Source organism: Catharus ustulatus, chromosome 2 (assembly GCF_009819885.2).
Source record: "Catharus ustulatus isolate bCatUst1 chromosome 2, bCatUst1.pri.v2, whole genome shotgun sequence".
Classification (NCBI taxonomy): domain Eukaryota; kingdom Metazoa; phylum Chordata; class Aves; order Passeriformes; family Turdidae; genus Catharus; species Catharus ustulatus.
Window position 1 is genome coordinate 56,409,559 of NC_046222.1, and position 19,596 is coordinate 56,429,154.

The window sequence follows — 19,596 nt, forward strand, 5'->3', positions numbered from 1 at the left end:
TGGAATTCAGAGACTGACATCTCAACTGTAAATTCTGTGATAGGACTACTGATAAGGTGTTTTAGTCCTCTTTGTGAGGCCATTAACCACCTACTGTGACACCATCATATTTCCTAAAGACTAAAGGAAGGAATTGCATAGTACAGTACTCTTTGAAAGTCTGGTGCCAAAATAGAACATTATTATCAGCACAGTGATTTCTCTGTGGGTAAGGATACAAAAGGCAGCTCTTAAAGGCAGGAAGTCCACACCCCATCTAATTGCCTCATAAATACTCAGTCTGCCTTAAATTTCTCACCTGTAATCCTGTGACAGAGGTGACTTTGTTTTGTGGAGCATTTGGGTAATCATATAGCATTAATGACTATGACAGGTTGAAAAAAAACATGTCTTGTAAAGTAAGGGATCATATATTGAATGCAAACCAAAATAGGAATCTTTATCTGACTCTGCTATTGTACCAAACACAAATTTATTCATTTAGGAACTTCCACAACAGTTTGATTTGTATGAATAATTCTGATGAATTCATGAACTTTAAAGTTTGTACACAGCAGAGTATAGAATATTTGGAGAGTACCTATTAAAAATATGTATTCATGGAGAAGCTGACAACACAAAAATTGAAGGTGTTCTGACTGCTTAAAATATGTATGGAGAGTTTGGGATGGAGAGAATGATTCTCCAAGACATGAGTTAATATCAGAGATGAGCTGAAATTAGACCATCTAACTTCAGTGGGAATTTCTGTGACCCCCAGTCACAGCTGAGTATAAAAATTAATATTTTATGAAGCTCACACAAAATATTAGGGAAGTTAATAAGAAATCTCCTTTAACACTGCCATTAGAAAGCAGAAGTAATTTAGCTTGTGCACCACTGTTGAGTTTGAAGTTTCTGCATTTATGAGCACAAGCTCCATCAGAGCTACAAACTTCTCTACACAAATTAATTTAACAAAGAATAATCTAATGGGATTTATTTTAAAAGCTGGGGAAGATTTGGGAAATTAGAATAGAATATTTTCATTATGTAGCAACTGAAATATCTATGTTTGTTGGTAGGAGTAAAGAATGTTTGGGGTATTGAAAGATAAGGGATCTTTGAAGGATAGGTTTGGAAGGCTTTTTAGAAAACAGTCACTTTTTTTTTTTACACCCAAATGTTACATAAACGGTATTTGGAATGATGTGACAGAACTCCTTTTTAGCTTTCTGTATCAGTGAAAGAACTCCCACGAAGAATTCTAGCACATGCAAAATCTTACCAGCAATTCACTTACCAGTAAAATTTCCTAGCATATTCATTTTAGTTTGTGTAAAAATATAAAGCATGAAAAGTCTGTGTTTTATTTCATCTGACATCTGTTGCACTGCCTTTTCTTTAAAAAGCAGAATACAGACTACAAATATAGATTGCACCTTGCATATTTATTTATGTATTCATACACACATACAAATATATATACAAGCACATGTTTATGTAAGGTGCGAGCAATTTAGCACCCTGGCAGTCATGATTGAAATTCTACATAAATAAGCAGATGATTTTAAGCAGCATTGGTTATTAGTGCTTGCAGTGCACAAAATTAATTTTACTAAGTTAAATCAGCGTGGTATGTGGAAAAAAAATTCTTTAGCTTTTGGCAGTAGGATTTAATTCAGAAGATGTCTAAGATAGAGATTGGTAGAAGCTTTAGCACATATGTAATAGTCGGTCAGCTGTATTAATGCTGGAATGCTAAATTCTTTGTTCCACTTACGTCTACTTCACATCTGCTGATATATATTTCTCATTGCTTAATTCGTCTTCTGTTTAACAGAGTTTGTTTGGACAAATGTCACAGGGTGTCATAAAATGTTATCTCCAAGTACTGTGACTGGATTAACATTATGAATTGACTTATTCAGGCCAAATAATAGAAATAGCAAAGGTCAAAGTTTAATAATACTACATGAGATCTTTCTTATGGAACTCGAGTCAGCACTAGCACCATTGCCTTATCTCCTCTGACTTTCATTGCAAGTTACAGTAATTTCACGATTACAACCCTCACCTGATTATAAGTCGCACCTCTGAGTGTCGGCAACCTTTAGGTCTTTGTCCATGTATAAGCCACACCAGATTATAAACCGCACTCTCGTTCGCAGTGAGGACCCGCGTGCAACAAAGTAATGACTTAGTAACAGAATCATGGGATCGCGGGGTTTACTGGCTCGGCTCGGGGCCGGGCAGGCTCGGCCCACTCGGAGCTGCTGACAGGGCCAGGTGGCCCAGCTCGGCGCTGCTGCTCGGCAGGGCTGCTTGGGGCTGGCTGCCACTGCCGCCAGGCTCACTCGCCCCGGCCCGGCGCTGCCCCGCAGTGCCAGCGGGAGCCCACCAACACCCACGGCGGTATGCGGAGACAAAGCCCCCCACCTCCCCCCATGGGCCGCGGGGCCAGCAGGAGGGAGCCCCCGCCTCCCCCTCTGCACTGCCGGCACCGAGCCCGCCTTCACCCGCAGTGCAACACAGTAACCAATTTGTAACAATCGCACAGTCCTGGGTTTTACTGGCAGGTGCTCGGCTCAGCACCTTGGCTTGAACTTCCGGGTTGGGAAATTTCAGAACTTTTTTCATATATTAGCCACTCCTGAGCGTAAGCTGCATTTCCGGGGTGGGTTCAAAATTTTAGTCAAAATGGTGCGGCTTATAATCGTGAAATTACTGTAATTAGGAAACACCTTCAGCACCCACCATCCAAGTCTTTTATTTCTAGAGAATGCCCTTAGGGCCTAACTAAAATGTTGTAGTTGCTATATAATCATGACAATAAAAAAAGTAAGAGGCATGCTCTAGTGAAGTACAGTGTATTCACTAAATTCCAGGCAACTAAAAAGTTGAATTGAGAATTATGCAGTTGTGCTGTGCTGCCAAAGCAAAATCTGGGGGAAAAAATTGTAGTATGTAGAACATGCACTGGTATATTTATATATTGTGAATGTTGATTTTCAAATAGATATTGCTATTGGGAAATTTCCTAATTTGGAAGGGACTTTTCCTGATAGGTACTAAAGTTAGGAAAAAAGAAAAGCATTTAGTTAATGAAGTAAGCAGCAGAAAAAACTTCACATGGATATCTTGGATTCAAAATTACACATGCCACTACAGTTAAGGCACTAAAATGTAAAAACATGGTTTGTTTGTGTCAGATGTGATAGTTACTAACTGTGAACCATGGAAGAAAAGCTTGCATAGGGAAAAGTCCTATGTAAATCATTCACTTCTGGGGTGGTACTTATCTCATTTGGTATTAACCTCCAAAATTTTTGACATCTTGTTCAAATAGGCTATTACAGGATTCTTCTATAGTTGATAAAAAGACAGATGTACTCCCAGGAAATATGCCATCCTATGACAAGCATCTAAATTGTTGAGCTCAATCACCAGGGATATCTGGTGCATCTGAATAATTGATTTATGACAGTAGGTATAAACCCTACCTGAGAAATTTAATTTGCAAATACAAAGTTATAATCACTACTGGGCATGAAGGACATACCTAGACTTCATGGAGAGCACAGAGTTCAGCATAATGCTCATTTGAAGGAGGCACTTTACATAATAGATAAATATTATGCATCTAGGAAATAGAAGATGGGGTTAATGTGCACTTTTATTTCCTCTTGGACAGAGAAATCCTGGAATTTAGTCTAAGACTCATGAAAACACTAAGACCTTACTCTTCCATGAAAATGCCTTAATCCTCAGGCACTTGGCAACTAAGCTAGATCAGCCTGGAAGTGCTCTCTGTTTTTCCAGCTGAAGCAGTGACTCTAAAATCATTTAATAAAGAGAGAGAAAAAATTACATCAAAGTCATTTGTTGGTATTCAGCTGGGAATGAAGAGCCTGTGATTTGGTTCCAGCACTAACAATGTTACTGTATTGTATACCACAAGTCTGATACGAAATGCTTTAACAAGGTTTGAGTCAAAGCTCTGCTTTTTCATAGTCCCAATATTTTGACTGCTGTGCTAATTTTGATTTTTTTTTTTACTTACTTGGTTTTTTGGTTGTTGGCAAATTTGAAACTCACTTTGAAATCACATTTAGAAACCTGAATAGAAGAGGTGTGGTGAATGCAGAGCTGAAAGTTTGCACCTAAGGGGAAAATACTTACAATTATTTTGTGTGCTGCAAGTTTTTTGTAAGTGGCTGTCTCCCCATGTGATTTTAATTCCCTGCTACTGTATTTAGTGTTGCCGTGAGAGCAAACAGCCTTACAGCCAGGCTGACAGGCATCCTGCCTTAGTGGAATTGTTGAAGACTCATGCTGTTCACAGCAGGAAGTACATTAAATACATTTCTTCCACTTCATTCACATAAGATGGGCAAGAAGCTGCTCAAACTTCTTCTTGACATTTCTGCATCAAGGCTGGGAAAGTGATGGACTCAGGTTTATGTTGGAGATTTTCTGACCATTATCTTTACACCTGATCAACAGAATCAATCACTCATACCATCCACATGATAGAGGATAGCACTGTCTGCAAATATTTTACAGATGACTAAACTGGATGATGGTATCCTAATATAGAAAGGGGATGTTAGAGGTCAAACAGAACAGATTAATTATTTAGTCTTCTGGAGATTTCTTTAAAACACTAGCTGTCACTTTCCTTTCACTTAATTAAATTTTAAAAATCCTTAGGCCATGTTCTTTAAATTGGTACCCACTAACACTTTTCCAGCTCCCTTGAAGTAGTAAAGTACATATTAATATTTACCATCAATAGCCTGAAAAGTCAGCATTGCAATGTTGCACTATAAATATATGCTTTGCATTGGTTTCTAGCAAGCAGGCAGTATGAACTAGCTCTCAGTATGTGTACTGAGCCAAATTTACAGCTTTTGATAAATAAGTGTTTTATTAGTAACATAGTTTATCAGGGGAATGTCCTTATCTCACAAGGCTAGTTGGATTCTCCTTATTTCCATTGGTCTCCAAGGCAGGCAGTCAAATGTGCCTTTTTCTCTTTGCCAGTACTTCTGTCAGGCCTTGAACTGAACAGGTGGTTGATTAATCTTGGTAGTTAACGTCTGCTAGTACATTTGTCCAATTTTAATTACAATCTGAGTACTACAGGCAGAGAATTCTCACTGTTATGTTATGGACTGGAGTCATGATTTGGCCAACTATCCATCACCGCTCTCTGGAGATGCCTAAAATAGTGAACTGATTGTTTTTTTCTGGGTACATCCTTCTCTGATTTCTTTTTCCTTTTTATGTTTTTACAGTGCTTGTGAATCTGATGCCTCTGGCACTTCTGTGTAGCTTTTAACTTCTTTTGTCCTCCCATTAAGTAAAATCTCTATATGACCCCTCCCCTTTCCTCACTCTGTGGCAGGTGGCCAGGTTGGCAACTAATCAAGGGAAAAAGTGGATGACAGCCAGCTTATGACACATATTATACTCCCAGTTTTCTTTACTAATAGCTTCTTATTATCACCAGTTCAATAGAGTGAAAAATGTTCAATCTGTGATGATAGCCTTAAAGATTTCAGAAAGTGCCTGTTTGCTGCCTATCACAGAAATAATGTCATACTTTGCAGTAGGACATTCTATAGAGTAACCAGGCACACTTATGATTTGCTTTCTTAGCATTATTTGTTGCTTACAGTTTATTATGTATATGTGTCCCATTCTGTAAGTGTGTGTGTTTATATATATGTGTGTGAACTACAGATGTTGGAGTAATCTCATCTTTACCTGCTTACTGACTAGAAATATAGTCCAAACCTGTGATCTGGGCTCCTTTGCTAGGTGAGGAGGGCAAAACAATGACCTCCAGGCAGTACTTTGTCGCATTGATTTTACAGTAGAGGATGCAGCTGGTAGAGCACAAAGCTCTTCAGCCTTCACTGCTGCACTTTTTAAAATTGTTTTCTTACAGATGCAGTATTACACTTCTATGTGAATTGCAGTAATATTTTGAGGACAAAAAATTATGCCTTCTGTTAAATTTAGAATGAGTTTAATGAATTGGTATTCTTATGTGAACTGGTATTACATCCCAGAGCCTAATGCATTTTTGGTTTATGGCTGTTCACACAGACTGCATTGAACTGCTTTCTCTCTCACGTCTTGCCTGTAGCATATTGTATTTTTGATGACATTGGTCATTGTACTATAGATCTTGCATGTATTATACACTGTTTAGAAATGTAATGAATGCCTAGCAAACCATTCTAAATTAATTATCTGTTTACTGTTGGATATTAGTTGTAGGGAGTAAATTTAGTGACCGAGTGAGTGCTTTGTATGTTTAGATTTTGGATAATCAAGTTGACTAGGATGTCTTGGTGCATTCAGTTTTCCTAAGGCTTCTTCAGTCATCTTCCTTACTCTGAATCTCCTCATACTGAGACCTTTCCAGTTTGCTCGTAGTCTTTGAAGACCCTAAACATACTGTAGCTCCTGTAGCCCTTTGGGTTTTAATGTCATGGGTTGTCCTTTTGAAAGTGTAAGTCCTCAAAAGATTAACTCAGTTACTATCTCACTTCACTGTCAGGACACTCTTTTCTGTCACGCACAAATGGGATCAAAAGTCCACAAAACAGAATTCAAGAAGTTTTAACATACAGCAGAGCATATTTTCCTTTGTTAGAGCTCTACTTTTGTGATCTAGTAAGTCTGGCTGTCGCTGTTTTCATTTCTGCTCTGTCTTCTCTGCCAACAGTAGCTCTGGTAAAGGAATATCTTGCCTATGTTTCTTCTACAGCCTAGGTGAGCTAAATGTGTTCTATGTGGGCAGAAAAGCCTATAAGAAATTGTTTCCACTGCTTAAGTAAACTCAATGTAACTAGCATGCTGACTGAATAGTAAAAGCGCAAAAATATAAAGCCGGATCAGCTAGAAATGGCTGCATACTGTATCTTTACCTAGCCTGATTTCAAAAATGCTGCTGAACTTCTCATACCATTTCTGTTTGTAGCCCTCATTTTTTATCTGATGCATGAATCACTGACTGTAAGCACCTTCAAGCTTGGCCTCCTTGTGAAAAACTGTGTGTGGTATATTTAAATGCTACTGCCAAGCCTTACCATTTGTCTGCCTCTGTTTCATGAGTTTATTGAGAATTTTTTACCAATCCCATTTCCCAGGCATGTTATATAAACGTAATCTAATTAATTTTAAAAACAGAGCATGTAGAAGATTCTGAGTTGGTTTCATGCTCTGTGGGAGGTATAGCCAGTAGAAAAAAGATATATGAAATTCAGATGGTTACTGCGAGCAACTATGATCATGTTTGGGTGTGTCCCCAAATTCCAGTGTCTGTTTCTTCATGTGTTAGTCTTTATATTTTTTTCCCGTTGGTAAATGAGGCAATTATCTGCATTATGGAATGGTTTAGGCAAGGGATTGGAGCTTAATGTACTTATAACTGGAAAACTATTTTGGCCCTGTCCTCAGTCTGAACATAGGAAAAGATCCTCCAAGACATGTAATTGCTCCAGTGATATCTAGGTCTATAGGTTATACCCTGAAGGTGTGTGGAAGAATCATAACAACACTACTCTACTAATAAATATTTTCATATATATATTAGATCACTGATATAAAAATTTGGTGTTTTGGAAAGGTAGCAATGTTTCTTAGCAAACCAACAAAAGTAAATTAATTGCTGCAAGGGAAGGTCACTTAGAGTGAACTGCACACTTTAGCTTTTCTACTGACAGGCTATTTGTAGCTGGGAAACAATTTAAGACTACTCATTACTATCTTGTATATAATAATTAACTAATTGTTGAAAAATTAATTTTCACTTTAAAGTGCTGTTACTACAGTGTTTATGATTGGCATCCTTACATTAAGCAAATTAGAATTAGCCCTGTTCTCCATGCTACAAAGAACAGTGCAGGCTATCAAAAGGAAAGTGCAGATGACCAAGACGGGGTATCACTGTAGCCATCTCTCTGCCATCCTCATTCTTGCAGCTAGAGATGTAGTCTGCTTCCTTTAACATGCTGCTTTGAATTCACATTTGAGTTTTGCTAATTGATGTAGCAAAGAGTTTAGATACGGACTCCAAGCCTGCCAGGCAGGTGCTGCTTTGATGGTAATGTGTGTAAAGAAACTGAAGCATTGATGCACTTCAACATAAAGGGTGAGTTAAAATGTAAAGTGTTATGCTAAATTAGTGTGTATCATAAAATAAGTAAACGTGAATCGTATATAATATTGTTCATAGCAGTTGCTGCTTCACACCATGTTACTCTACTAAAATTACTAGACTAAATGCATAAAATAAGAGTAATTAAGTGATGAACCAGTCTAATCAATATATGGCACTGCCATTGTGGATTAAAAAAGAAACTACAATTTCTTTACAAAATCGAAGTGTGTTTGGTAAAGATTGCATTAATTTGAATCTGTCCTATTATCTGTTACAGTGTTTGCAGAATTGTTTTTAAAAACCTTTTTAAGTCAATAGACAGAAGTGGTCTGTTGAGACAAATGGAAAAGCAGACATTATTTGCTTAACATAACGTCTGTGGCAATTTGGCTGAAACTAGCAATTTTGATTCTGAGGGGAATTTACTTTTTGATTGCAAAAGTTATGACAATACTGCTAAGACGATGAAAGCTGTTAAGATTGCAATATATGAATTTGAAAAGTAATCTGTTTTGACGACATCAAATAAAAAACTATTGGCATTTGCACAATAGGTACCTTCTACAGAACTGAGCTTTGACTGTAATCTTGACCCCTGCTTCTGCAGCATTCAGTGAAAATAAATGACTTGGCAAATTAAATTCATTGTGCTAAATGCAGGCTCAGTTGCTTGCATAGTTTCAAGTGTGTGTAAATAGCTGCAGAACAGTGCTACCTACTTTCAGATTTAAAAAAAACAATACAAAGTTTTTGTAATGGATGGTTTCTCTGGGTTTTCTTTTGCTGATATTAACATGCATATATAAGAGAGATTTCAGAAGTTCACCTTTATTGCTATTAAACAGAAAATGCTCATGCCTTCTTACATTTAATGGAACTCTCATTCTTAACTGCTCTACCTACACCTCACACACTTCATGTTTATAATATTGGAATCTGTTCTGTTACGGACTCATCAGATCAGTCCTTTAATGCCAGCTTTGATCCTGAAATGCAAGTAGGCATTGTGTAGGGATATATGTATGTGTTGCTTGAGTACGAGACAGATCAGGTCCAGCCAAATCTGGCCACATTTGTCTGGTTTTGTGTCCGAGTTAATTAGCTGTGCCAGCCATCGGGGCTCCTTACTTTGAATTCAACATGACCCTAGCATGTCCAGGCTGTACCAGAACAGGCTTGTAGGCTTGTAAAGCCCTGGTTTGTACCTTCTGCATTACCACAACAGACTTGCTAGCTCTGGCAACTCAGAATGTTCACATCGTAGCCTTGTTTATGCTGTTCATGGACAGAAGGAAGGCAAAAGCTTTTAGGCATAAATAGTCTTAACCCTAGAAAAGATGAACCATATGTTCATCTTTAAAGACTGCTTCTCCTGCATGCATTATCTACTATGTTGGAGCGCTATGTATGTTCTCTTCTATTCTATCTTTTCTTGTGAGAGTATATACATGTATGTGTGTTTGTGTGTGTGTGCACATCACTGGCAGCATACATCACTGAAATTCACTTCAGTTTTAGGCCTTATCAAGGTATCAGCACAAAAGAGTCTATTCTTTTGTGTTTGTCATAAATATCCTGCCAACAACAGTTTTTATAAACAATCTACTCTTTTGCAATGTCTCCTAAAGCAGTTTATAAGGATATAATTTTAAAGGGTAAAGCCTCTTTGGAAATAAACATTTTTGTGCTATCACACTGATTTGATGATGTACCTTCAAAGTTAAATGTGTTCCTAACAACATGAGAAGTGTGTTTGTTTTCCTCCTTGATGACTGACTAGTGCTGTAGTTGAGATATGCCTCTGACTCTGTAAGTACAAGGACAAGGCAAAGTTTTCATTTCTGTGCCAAGAAACCTGGGTCTAAAGCTCCTAACCTTTCTCCTCTCATTATTGTAACTGCATGCCAGTGAAATCTGTGGGACTGAACAAAAAAACCCTTAGAAAACTTCTTATTTCTCTAAGAAGAGCCATTAAATCTGCAGTAGTCTCTCTTCAGAGTGATTACTAGATTAAAGGTCTGCTGTAAGTGAGCCTGCAGTCATTGAGCAGAGTGTTTTCCAGACATGACCTGAGATAGACAATGCTTTCCCTGTTAGGAGCTGGGCTTTGCTCCTTCCCCTGGGGAGCTACTAACACAGCTTACAGGAAATGAATTTAGAAAACATTTGTAAGGATTTGTTTCCTAGGATGGGTAACCATGCAGAATGTGTCTTTCATTGAACATACATAGCTCAAAAAGTGTGAAAAGCTCACTCTGAAATACAGGCAAGACAGCTGATGGTTTAGATTTTTTTATTTTTTTTTGTTTGGCTGTGACTACAGGAATGAATAGTATGTGAGGATTCTTCTTTAGCAGCAGTAAAACAAGCATTAGAATAATTCTGTAAGAAACAAACAATATTTCATCTTATACCTTCCACCTAGTTTAAGGCAGATCATCTAAGTTCCTGTGTAACTAGTAAGTAGAAGGAAATGCTTCCACATCCTCAGATTTTTCAGGTCGCAGTAAGTGAGCAATTCCACTGTCCTCCTGTATGCTCATTGTGCTGGGAAACCTGGAATGGCCTATCTTTGTCCTTGCAAACTGAGAGCAAGCAGGCCCCCTGTGAGTACCTCTCACTAAAGTGCTTAAAACGAGGTGCAGCCAAGTCTAGATCATGTTCTGGAACCATTGGGAAGTAGGAACAAGACTTGGGAAAGTGTGCTGAACTCTAAGCACACCTGCTTAAGAAATGACATGTATTAGAATGGATAATTTTCTTAACTGCCTTTATCTAACTACTGGCACATTAATAACCATTTGGTCTTAGTAGGCATTCTGTATTTTTATTGTCTAGAGGCTGGGGAGGTCTTTGTCCATCTAAAGAATTTAGAAGAACATTTTATGTCTGAAATGACACATTGCTTTGCAGATCTAATATCCAGTGCTTCAGTACCCCTATAAGTAGAACTCCCATCAAAGTTAATGGTAGTTACACAAAAAGTACAGAGGATGTATCCTGTTCACCCATTAAAAATGTTTCAGATAAGAGCTTCGCAATTCCAAGTATAAAAACAGCTACTGACAAGCCAGCCTCTGTGGGCAAATAAAGTAAGATCGATGTGTGTCTGTCTGTGCACACAAAAACACACATTTAAATACACATACTCTTGAATTTAAAAAAAAAAAACAAAATTAAATTGGAACTGACAGTATTTTCATCTTCCAAGGTTGACTTCTTCCAAGTGTGACTTTTATCCTGTAAAGGTTGATGACGTTCTTTGTGCTCAAACAGGTCTATGAATCTGCACTATTTTTCAGTAAATACATTCAGTTCCATCAATTTGTTGCATGATTTCAGTTTTAGCAGATAAGTAGGGAGGCAGCTGCGTTTTTTAATTGATGAGGAATATTAAAGGAATGGGGTTTTTGCAGGGTTTTTATTAGTTGTGAAATACAGGAAAATCTTGAATGCAGAAGAGAAAATTCTTTTCTTCAAAACTTGCAATTTCATTCTTAAAGACACTTCCAAAATGCCTATTAGCTGCTGCTTTCTCAGATGAAGTTTTGACTTAGTACTAACTAGGTAAAAATGTTATATTATTGCTGGTTAGTTTTAATTAAGGTGCTATTTTATGTTGTTCAGGAATCTACCAGAGGAGATGGTTGCATACACTGTGGAGATTCTTCAATTACAAAACATTTATTCTATTGTAATAGAAGTCATAGTTTTTGCATCAGACATGTAATCTTATACAGATCTGACTTATGGAAATGATGGTCCCAACTTTCACTTACCATTTAAAAGTATTTATGTCTCCTCCTTTGAGTAAGTTGTACCTTTTGTGTAAGCAAGGCATAGCTCTGTAGAACCATAACCTTTTCTAGTAATTTCCTTTGAATTTCTTGGGTTTTTTGCTATGGTTGGTAAAGGGGAAGTACCTACAGTGCTACTCATAGATCACTGAGCACTTGCTGTGGTCTTTGCCAACTGAATTCAAGTTGGCTGCATGCTGCATGGTGTTTCAGGCACATTTGTGATACTCTAGCCTCATAATTCTCACAAGAACAACATGAATTCTCACAGGACAGCATAAGAAAATTGTGATGAAGCGCAAGGAGAACTTGGGTGGGTCTCTACGCTTGGGGGAGGTAGCTGTGATTTCTGCTGTGCAATGGGAAAGCTGAGGCACTGGCTGTGCATGATTAATCTTGCATGTTTGAAACAGGAATGGAAAGGATAGAAAAGGGGAGATGATATACATCCAGGATGAAGCTGGGGTGTGTTTTTAAGGCTGTTTACTTTGTGAAATTACTGTGGGTAGGTAAACTGGTAAAGGGAGGAAAAAATGAAGCTAAACAATGTGTCTGCTAAGTGGAGTAGCTCTTAATCTCCTTCGCTTTTTGCTCTTCTTTCTTATGAACTGTGGAACTTAAGATAAAGCCTGTTCACATTTCAGTTTACATGAAATAAGATTGATTTTGTTTTAAATGCTAGATGTGGGAGAACTGAAATTAAGTATTTGTTAGCTGGAAAACGTTACCAAGAGTGGCTCCAGTTATATGTCATGTTCCAGTCAGGTTTTAACAACAGGAATCTGTGAGAACATTCAAGTTAAAGCTTCATTATCTGTATTCACCTTCAAATGTTTGCACCAAAGTGAAAAATGCAAGGAATTTTCTGGCTTGTGCACAGGACTCAACTAAAACAAGTTTAATGAGATACCACATTTGGTTTTGTACACAGATTCATACATGCTGACCCAAAAAGTTGAAAATGTAGAAGACAAGTAAAAGAACACGGTGCTGATATAACAATTGCTGTCTAAAAGAGCAGCTTTATTTCACTTACTGTGATGAGCAAAGTGCTCTCCATTGTCTAATGTGGATTTTACAGTGTCTTGTTAACTTCAACGTAAGGTAAAGAAGCATTTATGAACACTATTCCTCTTTCACCAGAACCAGCATTCTACTTTGGAAATGATGAATACTACGTAGATGAGAGTGCTGGCTACGTTGAGGTCCGTGTCTGGAGGACTGGGACTGATCTGTCCAAAACTGCCTCTGTTACGGTGAGGTCTCGCAAATCTGAGCCAGTAACTGCAGAGGGTGAGTTATTGCTTTGCTCTGCTTTCAGACTGCCACCACACTGCACATGCTGGTACACACTGCTGGCACATGCTGCTGCCTTTTACTAGCGCTAGTTCAGTGGGTCTTGGTGCAGTTTCAGCCACATAAAATGAAAATTGTATGTGTCTCGCTCTGAGCAGATCTCTTCTTAGAACAAATTAGGTGGTTACAGAATTCCAGAGAAACAGGAGTAAGAGCTGCTATGAAGTATAGCACTAAGAGAAATCCCTTTAAACCCTATATAAAGATTGCTACAAAGGTAATTGCTGCTTCAAGGGCATACTCTGGGCACAGGAATGATCACTGGCAGCGTGCTGAGTTTGCTTCTCTCATTTTTACTGTAGGCAATGAGAAATCATTACCTATTATCCTATTCAGGAACAGCATTGCTTCAGCTGTGTGGTTCTCATGCTTCAGCAGAACCTTTACAGAATCAAGTGTTAGCATACTCTATTTTTTTTTCACAAAACATATCATAGTGTTTAAACTAAGATATTCATATCAAGGCAGCATAAAAATTCTTTCCCTTAGGTGCTTATCCTGAGTGTAACTTTACTGTTATTTCAGGAATATCTAAACATAATATATATGTATGATATACACATAAAATAATATATATAATAATTATGTATTTTTCTTAAGGAAAAATAAAACTATTAAGTCTGAAAAAAATACATGATTGCTTCAGTTCTGAACTTGCTTTTGTGATCTGATGTCTCTGTCAAATCTTGAATATTTAAGGTATTGTATTTCTGGTAAAAAATTATCTTTCCTTACACTAAGGATCCTCATTCATTGTGCCAGGACCTCTAGGATTAAAAGCTGGGAATGGCTCAGCTCATGACTTCTCTAGTCTGTTGGTCACAGAAGATACAATTAATTATATGCAATGCTATTTTTATCTCTTTTCCACTGGCAGCTGGAGTAGATTATGTAGGCATCAGTCGTAATTTGGATTTTTCCCCTGGAGTCAATATGCAGACATTTCGTATGATCATTCTGGATGATCTTGGACAGCCAGTGTTAGAAGGAACAGAGAAGTTTGAGCTTGTTCTAAGGATGCCAATGAATGCTGCCCTTGGAGAACCCAGCAAGACCACCATCTTCATTAATGACTCAGTGTCTGATTGTGAGTACTTTTTTCTTTTTTACTTTTTCATATTTTGGAGATGATGTGTTAAATCATTTGCTGTCTGACTGACTGGATTCTATATCTGGTGCAGTGTGGCATAAATAAATATGTAATGGTGGAGGGAAGATATGATAACTTCTGCAGTTATATTTTACATGTGCTTTCTATGTTTTTCTGCCCAGTGCCAAAGATGCAGTTTAAAGAATCTGTGTATGTAGCCAATGAAAATGATGGACAGATTTCTGCCATGATATATAGGAGTGGGGATATCCAACACACATCCACTGTGAGATGCTATACAAGGCAAGGTTCAGCTCAGGTTATGATGGACTTCGAAGAACGTCCTAATACTGACAGCTCCATCATCACATTCCTTCCTGGTAAGTTCTTGATCTCATTTTAAATGCCTTTAGTCTACCATGTTTTATTTTGTTTAGCTTTGCTCTCCTTTGCTTTGTCTTGTTTTGTCGTGTTTTAAGTGTGTCTTCTCATAAAGTAGTGCTGAAAAGATCACTCTGGGAAACAAAGGCTTGGGGATTTTTTTCATACACAATGGAATGATGTTGCCTCTATTTTCTTCACTTATGACTTCAAGGGATAGTCAATAAGAACCAAAAGAGTATATCTTCATTTAGGTTCAGCCTGAGCACCAGGATCTTTAGGATAGCAAAAGCAGGTTTGGCATAACACAGTAGAAACACAGATCTGCTGTCAGAAAGGAAAGTTCTGTTCTTTGTTAGGCAGATTTCTGGTAAATACTTTTGACTTGCACTGAAATGAGTAATAGATGTTTCAACATGTATATAGCTCCCTAATTCCTGTTTGAATTTTTTTCTCCCACCACCCACCAATATCAGGTACTTAATATCTCATATCAGAGATGAAATGCAAATAAATCAAATGTTACTATGTAGAAAGAATATTGCCTGATTCTTTCTACTTGTGCAGAAGACAGTTTGGTCTTCTAGTCTTTGAAGTTTACACATATGTGATATTTTTACAAGTCTTAAACAAGTTCTGTCATCAGCATGAAATCCTTGGTATGCCCTTATCACAGAAATTACATAATTCGTATTTCTGTAGACATGTATCACAGTTTTCTTTAAAAAGTGAGTTGTTCAGTCTTTATTTAGGGTCGGCCTCAGCTTTTAGTGCTGTCCTGTTCTCTGAACCTTTGTTATTACTTCTGATCAACCAGGAAAGAGTCCAGCCAGTAAGAATTAATGGATCTGGACCACTTAGGAAGTGACTTTTCTCTTTTTTTTTGGGTGTTGCCCTACCATTTATCTGCAAAGACAAGTAGCGAAGAGTTCTACTAGAATCATATTCTGTCTCCATAAACTTCTTAGGCATGTTTAATATGCAGCAGTCTCATTTTAGTTTTCACACTTCCCATGTAACAATATGCAGGATGAGTATTTTGCTTTTTTTTTTTCCTCCTAAGGGATAATTTATTTTCTGCAGTGGGGGAAAAGACAACCACAGGAAATGAACACAGTCAGCACCCTGATCTGGTTTTTCATCTTGAAGGGCCTTGATCTTATTTACATGTGTAATGAGGAAAAAATACAGTAAATGGACCTCATCTCTCTCCTGCTGTGCTGTTCCTTTTGTCTGGGATGTAGGACCCAGGCTCATGATGAAGAGCACACCAAGTCATCCTGGGTACCAGACTCTGAACACCATTCGTAGGTCTTGCTGCTTGTGTAGAAGGTGTAAGGCAAGGTGTTCAAGCTTCTGAACATCCAGTAAGTCAGGGCACATTAATTTGTGAGTGCAAAATTGAGAGGTTTGATACTCCAAAGCATTTTTCAGACAATATTCACTGTCACTTGGAATCAGTGGGAGTTCAAAAGACTTTAAAGTCAAATGGAAGAATATAAGTGAAGGTCCACACAGTTGGAGAATGTCCAATCAAAAGAGACTTGAAATATATAACTTCAGGACAAAATTACCATTAGTATTAGTAATGGTAATTAGTAATTAGTATTACCATTAGAAAGTTTTGGTACTCTGTTTCCTTGAGCAAGTGTTTCCTTTTTAAGTGCAGTCTGTAGAAGAGGTCACTGAGAAGAGGCGTTTTCTTCTTGGGTAAAACAAAAGGACTAATACATGTAAAGTGAACACACCAAATAGAAATGTGTCTTACAGAAGCCCCAAAATGGGAGATTCCACTTTAATTAGTTTCCACAGAAAGGTAATGCTTGCTAAATCTGTCATTGCTCATTGACTTGAATGGTGTCAAGGTGGATGTCTTTGGCCAGCAGGAGCAGCCTGTGGTGCCTTGGGCTTGGATAGAAGTGCTGATTTAAAGCAAAGAACGCCTAAGTTCTGTCTGATACTACCTTCAGAATGATTGCAGGTGAAACTGAGAAGCCTTGCACAGTGGTGCTTATGGATGATACTTTCCATGAGGAGGAGGAAGAACTACGCCTGGTTCTTGGCACCCCAAGAAGTGATTCTTCCTTTGGTGCCTCTATTGGCGAGCAAAACGAGACGCTGATAAAGATTCGGGATGATGCAGACAGTAAGAGAATAGTTTATTGTTACTGGCTTTTGGAAGCCCATTTGCGTGCTCTAAAACCATTTTTTTTTTCTTCTAATGACAGAGGCTATCATTAAGTTTGGTGAGACCAAATTTAGTGTGAGTGAACCGAAAGACACAAGGCAAATAGCAACTGTGAAAATCCCAGTTCTTCGTCTGGGAGACACTTCCAAAGTTTCTGTTGTGAGAGTTCATACAAAGGATGGATCTGCTACTTCTGGAGAAGACTATCATCCTATATCAGAAGGTAGGATCATACTTATCACATCCAACTATTTGTTTTCATTCATGACTGTAACATAATTTTTGAAAAATGAAATAATTTTGTGATTAGAATACTTTGCAGCCACATCGCACCATTCAAATTCAGTGTGGACAGATCCCCTGTGGTATACAACACCCAATTGCTGTTGGAATACTAATTATCAGTGGAGATATTTACAAAAGAATTGTGACACCTTTGAAAACATCTGTAGCTCAAGTAATTGTAGAAGATGTTATATTTTCAGAGTGTAATAATATTACTCTGAAGAAACATCTATTTATAGAATGTGATTGTGTGGCTGTTTCTTGAGCAGTAGGAATTAACGTATATTTCTTTTTATTTTTCTATGTTCATAGTAATAAAGCTTTCCTTCTGTATTTCTAAATTCACTGCCTGCTACTCCACACTACTAATGAATGAGGAGAGAAGTTGTGTAACAGAATGAGAAATTTCTTAGCTGATAAACTTCTTTCCATTAATAGCCCACCTACATGCTTTAGGCAATGACTAATGGAGTTTGTAGCATGATGATTCTTTTTCTTTGAAAGTTTATGATACTACATGATATTACTCTGTATTTTAAGATTAATCATTCATTACTGGAGTGTTTTCAGAGATTTGGATAAACTATTTTGGCATCCAGTCCAGCTGGAATGTATGACTTTCCTTTGAAGATCCAGCAACATCTTCAAATTCCGTAGGAGTGGCATTTGCCACTAGTGATATCTGGAGAGGCAATTTGTTAGCCACAAGGAAACTATCAACCCAGAGCTTGCTAATTCCAGTCACTTTGCTCCTGCATTTAGAGTTTTGCTCTTCCCCCTGGCAACCACAGGAACTTCAGTGTCAGCTGATATTTGTCCTATATGCACATTACCTGTGGGTATTGTCTTGCTCACATTCTCCCTGCTGTGCACCAACAGCACATGGGAGCAAAGTTTTCAGGGGAAAAGAGCTACCCCAGAACAAGAGGCTCTTGGCCTCTGCCCCCAGGCCTTTGAGAAGGGTCTGTGATGTGCAGAATTTCCCCACAGGTTTTAGAATCCCTTGGGGTTTAGGGAACCTGCCTATTCAACCAAAGATACAAAACCCGCATCCTCAGTTGGGTTTTCTGAAGAAAGTGTGGAAAGCTGAAAATCAGTAAAATTCTTGGCTGTCTCACTGCTAAGAGTTCATATGTTTATTACCACAAAGAGTATTTCTCTGGCTTAATAACACTTAGGATTGGAAGGGTCATTAGATCACTCTATCAGACTCACTGTGGATTGCAAGATTCTCCCAGTTTTCCCAAATTACTTCTGTTTTGATCCAAATAACTTTGGTTGGAGGAAATATATCCTTTAGAAAGGGCATCCAGTCCAGGTTTGAAGGTTTTGGAGAGGAAGAGTGTTTCTCCAGCACTGATCAGTCCCTATGACCTAACTGTGCCTTATTTCCCATATACAATTCAGTTTTAATGCACTGCTGCTTTTTGTGCCTGTTCCTTCAGAGTGCAGAGCTCTTTATCACCTGGCATATTTTGATTGTGGTGGTGTTTCTAGATATCAGTGAGAACATCACTCTCTGCAAGTTCTTCTGGTCCAAAGTTTCTGTTGGTTATTTCTGTACATCTTTAAAGTGAATATGACATTCTGTAAAAAAAATAAATTAGAAATGCACTTATTATTTTGGGTTTTATCACTCTCACCCTTTCCAGGCACAAATGCTAAATAGTTTCTGTACTTTCTATTTCTTTAGTAATTAATACAGTCAAGAATCACATACTCCCTAGCTCGGTCAGTGTGATGGGCTGATCTTGGCTGGACCGCAAGTGCCCACCAAAGGTGCTCTATGACTCCCTCAACTACAGAGGAGAGAGAAAATATGACAGAAGGCTCATGGGTTGAGATAAGAAGAGAGAGAGATCACTCAGCAATTATCATCATGGGGAAAACAGACTCAACTTGGGAAAATTAGTTTCATTTATTACCAATCAAACCAGAGCACAGTGATGGGAAATAAGACTAGATTTTTAGAACACATTCTTGCCACCCCTCCCTTTTTCTTGGGGTTAGCTTCACTCCCAAATTCCTTACCTCTGACTGGCTCAAGGGAATGGGGGTTGCAATCTGTTTATCACACACTCGTTATTTCTGATGCTTCTTCCTCCTCTCAACTCTTCCCTACTCCAGCATGAGGTCTCACCCACAGGAAACAGTTCATCAAAAACTACACTATGGGTCCTTTCCATGATCTGCAGTTCTTCATGAACTGCTCCAGTGTGGGTCTTCACGAGGTCACCAGTCCTGCCAGCAATCCTTGTCCACTGTGGGCTCCTCTTTCCATGGGGCTACAGGTCCTGCTCCACTGCAGGCTTGCCCCCGGGTCATAGCCTCCTTTGGGCAT

At 38.2% G+C, this 19,596-nt stretch overlaps 1 protein-coding gene across 1 annotated transcript in view; it reads left to right on the forward strand.

Annotated features, from left to right (window-relative positions):
• The window catches only part of FREM2 (FRAS1 related extracellular matrix 2), a 122,098-nt gene that overhangs the window by 71,359 nt on the left and 31,143 nt on the right, over positions 1 to 19,596 (forward strand). Inside the window, exons 7-11 of the mRNA XM_033053389.1 lie at positions 13,099 to 13,248; positions 14,189 to 14,398; positions 14,584 to 14,781; positions 16,764 to 16,928; positions 17,011 to 17,193. Coding sequence (XP_032909280.1) covers positions 13,099 to 13,248; positions 14,189 to 14,398; positions 14,584 to 14,781; positions 16,764 to 16,928; positions 17,011 to 17,193 — 906 coding nt within the window. The remainder of the gene's footprint in view (positions 1 to 13,098; positions 13,249 to 14,188; positions 14,399 to 14,583; positions 14,782 to 16,763; positions 16,929 to 17,010; positions 17,194 to 19,596) is intronic.